The 5,463-nt window shown below is 47.7% G+C and overlaps 1 protein-coding gene across 1 annotated transcript in view; it reads left to right on the top strand.

Annotated features, from left to right (window-relative positions):
- Positions 1–1,472: 1,472 nt before the first annotated feature.
- Positions 1,473–5,463, top strand: part of Got2 (glutamic-oxaloacetic transaminase 2) — a 24,319-nt gene continuing 20,328 nt past the window's right edge. Inside the window, exon 1 of the mRNA XM_021171113.2 lies at positions 1,473–1,731. Coding sequence (XP_021026772.1) covers positions 1,643–1,731 — 89 coding nt within the window. The 5' untranslated portion in view covers positions 1,473–1,642. The remainder of the gene's footprint in view (positions 1,732–5,463) is intronic.

The raw sequence follows: 5,463 nt of genomic DNA, 5'->3' as shown, positions 1-5,463 counted from the left end.
AATCTAGCCCAAGGGCTGGTGAGATGGCTCAGTGGCTAAGAGCACTGTCTGCTCTTCCAGCGGTCATGAGTTCAATTCCCAGCAACCACATGGTGGCTCACAACCATTCTGTAATTGGATCTGATGCCCTCTTCTGGTGTGTCAGCAACAGGATACTCATACAACATTAAATAAATAAATATTTTTTTAAAAAAATCTAGCCCAAGGTCAGGGAGACACATGTGCCTGAAGACAGTAAGTTAGGGTAGACCAGAATGTGATTTCATGTAGGGATCTGTACTTCATGCAACAGCCCTGGAAGAAATGAAGACATCCTAAAGAGTCACCGTGTCTATCAATTTGACTACTGAAACAATGGAACCCAAAGAAATGGCAAAATCTCTAGGATTCTCATACTGAAATAAGAAAAGGCCCCAGCCAGAGAGGCAACCTTTCTCCCAGAGAGTCTATACAGTTTTAACAACTTATCAGATCGATCACCTTACAGGATGGGTCAATGGCAGGCAGGAACACAAACTGACTGGGAATCTGTTTACATTGGAATCTCTCATTTGAACCCCGAAGGAAAACTGGATCTTTCTGTCCAACTTCCCAGTGTGGCCACATTGAGTAAAAAAAAAAATTTCGAGACAGGGTTTCTCTGTGTAGACCAGGCTGGCCTTGAACTCTGAAATCCGCCTACCTCTGCCTCCTAAGTGCTGGGATTAAAGGTGTGCACCACCACCACCCAGCAAGTAAATCTTTCTTTTTCTGCTTTTCACTATTTTGTTTGAGGACCAGTGACCTGGACCTAGTTTGCAGCACATGCTGTGGCCCCCAGATTTGCTAACAATCACACAGACAACTGAAGTGGCCGGATAAACTAGACTGGCAATCTATACAGATTTCTGGGAGGCGTCCTTGGGAAATAATGGCCCATGTTCAGAGTGAACTCGGTCAACTTGTGGGTTTGTCTCAAATTCATTCTCCCAGCCTTTAAAAACTTATTCATTTCTTCCAAACATAATTATGAAGATTTGAAGTGCAAAAGTTTGTCGTTGGTCCTGGGTAATTTTGTATTGACTAATCAGGCCCTTTTTTATTTATTTTTTTTTTAGGGCATAATCTGCTAATCTCACAAGTTAATACTCACAACTGCCCCACAAAATATGCCTGTTGTCCTCTAACAGGGACATGAAAGCAATCTGAACCTTGAGAGACTTGCACTTAGGGAAACTAGTGGGTTGAAAGCAAAACCACACTGTGGAGCATTAGGAAAAAAATACTTCCTCGGGTCAGCTTACATTTTTTTCCTTCTTTCAAACTGGCACGCTAGGCAGCTGCCTCTAGCGTAGCGGATGATTAACTGGAAGCAGAGCGCTGAGCACCGTGGACTGCGCATCCTCACATACAAGCTTCACAGGATTTATAGGCGGCGATTAGCAGTGCCCTTGCGAGTTTTCATGACCTCCGTGGAGGTGTCGTAGTTCTACCCCCGACCTCAAGGGGCCGCTGCGACATGATTTGCTCCAGGCGCAGGGCCGCTCTAGCCACGCCCAGGGAAGTCACTGTCCTCACCTTTTAGGAGCCCGCGCCTCGGTTCCAGCGGACGCTTACCCTGATCTCGGCTCTAACACCATCCACTGCCGTCTTACCGCCCACCATGGCCCTCCTGCACTCCAGCCGCATCCTCTCGGGAATGGCTGCTGCCTTTCACCCAGGCCTAGCTGCTGCAGCCTCTGCCAGAGCCAGGTGAGCCGAGGGATACAGAGATGCAGTGGCACCGCGGGCCTGCCCCTGCCCAGCCAAACTGTGGACCCTGCGAAACCTGCACCCCACCCCACGATCGGACACACGCGCGCACCTCGTGTGTCCCCAAGGGTTGCCTGGCCCGAGTCTTAGAGTCCAGTGTCTGCGCCCCGGGGTGACCCCAGGACCCCTCATCCCTCCCCTGTATCGCTGGACAGTGGGCCAGCGTAGCCCCCGAGGTGGGAATTGTGGTTCTCGACTGCACCCAGAATCCCATTCTAGCGGGTGATGGGGGTCCCAGATGTGGACTCAGCACTGTGGGGTGCGGGGCGAGGGGTGAGCACGTGGGCGGTGGCGCTGGGCCATCCTCTAGCCATTGGCTATGGTGCCAGAGCTGCCTGTCGCTGATTGGCTGTGGTGCAGGGGGGCGCGCGTGTCCTTGACCAGCTGCCCTGCGGGACAGCGGGTCCAGCTGTCGGGGTCCAGAGGGTTAAATCTGCCAGTGCTGTGTAGAAGCAGCGTGCGTGGCGGAGGGAAATGTGACCACATGGAAGGAGGTTCTCGGGGGCCCGGTGTGCATCCGTGACCTTGGTGTGGTGCATCCTTCCTTCAGTGTCACCACACTAGTGCCTGATGATCCCCTGTCCCCTGACAGACCAGCCTGGCCTTTGGATGGAAAAGGGTTGAAGTGTAATGTACTTTCTTTGTTTTAAACCCTTGGGAGATTCAGCTGACTGGAAGCCATCAATCTCTCTCTGCATTTCAGTCGGCTCTTTGCTCCTTAAAATATTTCGTAACCCAGTTTCTCCGAGCCAGGCACTGGACCAGTTGCTGGTGATGCAGCTGTGAGCAAGACAAGAGGACTGACTTCCTTTTTTTAAAAAGACAAATCTTAAACTAAGGTGTATTGAAAGTTCCAGGCCTAAACGGGAACTAGTAACTCCTAATTCTTCCCTGGGCCTCAGAAGAGCAGATTTGAGACAGTCTCCTGGAGTACTGCAGACACCTCCCCGGGGCACATACTAACTGGGAGCGAAGCCTACGTAACTTTTTATGCTTGCCTTCTTCCCTTTGAATGTGTTCAAGCATCTTCACGGTAGTAGAACAGTCTGTCCTTCCCAGAGACCGTTTTTTGGCTCCATGCCAATGGGTGCCCTTTTATGCCTACCCACCTGAAGGGGAGGAGAATCGGGGGAGAGTTATTTATGCTGCAATTTGGAGAACAAAAACGAGGTACTTGTATGGGTAGGAGGAAAATCAGTTTTCCCGTTATTTTAACCTTGAAATATCCCTGTTTGTAATGTATATCTCTATATATATACCTGAAATACCTGACCTTCACTTAAACTGCTTGGCCCGGTTTCCCCCTTGGGTGTGACTGCTTAGTGATTTCAGTCTGAGAGCCTAACTGTTGTTCCTTTTCTGTCGTTTCCCAGTTAGAATTTAAGGTAAGGGATAACAGAGACCTTGGCAACTTAGTTCTGAGTTGTATCTAAACACTTGCTTGCTTCTGTGTCGGGGTTACTATGTAGCCCTGGCTAGCCTGAAGCTTACTATGTACACCAGGCCTGCCTGGGACACGCTGCAGTCATCTTACCTGTAGCTTTCTAATGTTACTACAGCTTCCTTCTCCCTTCCCCCAGGGATAGAACCCAGGGCCTCAGTGCATACCAGGCAAGCACTGTGCCAGAGATACAGGCCTGGCCCGTGGAATGCCTTTCACTTTGTATATTTTTATTTCAAGCCCTCATTTTATAAACAAATACAGCATTTTTATTTTTTTTTTTCATTTTTAGATCAAAATCTACACATGGTCCTGGAAACCAAAATATTAGGGGCATGAGACAGGGGAATTGCTTTGAGTTAAAGTCCATTCTCCTGAGCTACAAAAAAAAAGTTCCAGGCCAACCTGTGCTAGAGTGGGACTGTAAATAAGAAAACGTTTCAAAAGCTGCCTAAAAAAGCTTCTGGGAAATATGAGGCGTTTGCAGTGCTTATCTGAATACTTTGTCCCTAGCATCTTTTGGTTGAGTGGTCACCGTTGCTCAATGTTTGTGGCCCTGCACGTCTCTGTCCAAAGGGCATTGTAGAAATCATTTTGTAGGCCATGGGTTATCAGTTTACCCCCAGAGCACTCTGGTTTTCATCTAATGCTATGTCTTTACAAATAGCAGAGCTCTCCCAGGTCTATAATCTTCACAGTTTTAAGGCGTGGGATAATGAGGGACATAGAGAACCTGACATTTGATCACTCATAGCTGATCAAAGGATCACTGCCCCTTTGCTTAGCATGCATGACAGGAGTTTGGAAATTGTTTGGGGCATTCGGGGTTTTTTGTTTGATTGTTTTGTTTTACGAGTTATGCAAGAATATTCATGGCTGAGGCTTCTAGAGAATTTATCTGCTACATATTTTATATAAGTGTTGTTCACACGGTTAAACAGGAATGATACCTCCTGCCCTTTCGAGAGGCAGCTCTGTCATTGTTTAAGGGCCTTTTTTTAAAAATGAAAGTCGCCTTCTGGACGTTTGAATGCCCTTGACAGTCAAAGTATTCATTTCACTCCATGCTTAATGACAGTGATGTGGACAGGCAGGTGGCTGCATGGCTTCTGTCTGGGGATGAGAAACAACCAAAACCTATTTGAGTTGTTTCAAAGTATGTTTTTCTCCCTCACAGCTTACAATAACTGCTAAAATGAGGGAAGGGAAGACTTTTTGTTTGGTTGGTTGGTTAGTTTGGTTTTGGTTTTGGTTTTAAAGCCAGGGTTTCTCTGTGTAACTGAGCACTGGCTGTCCTGGAACTCGTTTTGTAGACTAGGCTGGCCTCACAGAGATCTGCCTATCTCTGCCTCCTGTGTAACTGGATTAAAGGTGTGCTCTAACACTACATGGCTAAGGAATAATTTTTCATTCTTTGCCTAGAGCTAAGAATGGGAAAAGGTCACGTCACCTGAGAATGTAAAATAATAATAATTTTAAAGCCAGAAAGAGATGCATTTGGCCATAAGTTCCTATGGCCACATGCTGTTTGAAGGCTCCACATACTGGTCTTGCAGGGCTCTAGCAGGGGCTGAATGGTGACAAGTGAAACTGTAGTAAATGACTTCAAGACTAATGCCAGTGACCATCAGAAACACTGTGCCTGGCGCCTCTGACTGTGTTTTTATGAATACCGACCCTCTGAGATAGATACCGTTACTGTTAAGCCACATCTAACAGATGAGGATTCCTGAGATTGGAGTCCCTGTCTCTTGCCTCTACTCACCCAGTTCATAAGTGGGTAAGCTACTGGAATCCCAGCAGTTTGGCCAGGACAAGCTATTAAAAGACACCATTGAAAAAAAGTAAAACCCTGGGAAATCCTAAGCCAGGAGTAGTGGAAAATCTGCTCTTAAATAACAGAATTAGCAGCTCACCAAGCACAGGTTCCTTTGGGAGCCCCACCAGGTTGGGCGGAGCCTGCCACTAGTATCACTCGTGAGAGTGAGGCTGCCTGGGAGTACTAATTGGCGGCACTTTCCACGGGACATGGCTGGCTAGGAAACCCTAGTGAATAATTCACTGCACCCTGCTGAAGCGTTTGGCAGAAGCTAGACAGATGAAAGAACTTTAACGTTTCGCCTAAGTCACTCGGAGCCTGATTTCTGTACCTCCGGAGCCTGATTTCTGTACCTCCGGGTTTCTGCTGCAGCAGCGCACAGCTCCCACCCCCTCTGCCTTCATTCCTAAAC

Source organism: Mus caroli, chromosome 8, assembly GCF_900094665.2.
Source record: "Mus caroli chromosome 8, CAROLI_EIJ_v1.1, whole genome shotgun sequence".
NCBI lineage: Eukaryota > Metazoa > Chordata > Mammalia > Rodentia > Muridae > Mus > Mus caroli.
The sequence above is the reverse complement of the archived record's forward strand: the minus strand, read 5'-3'. Positions and strand labels throughout refer to the sequence as shown.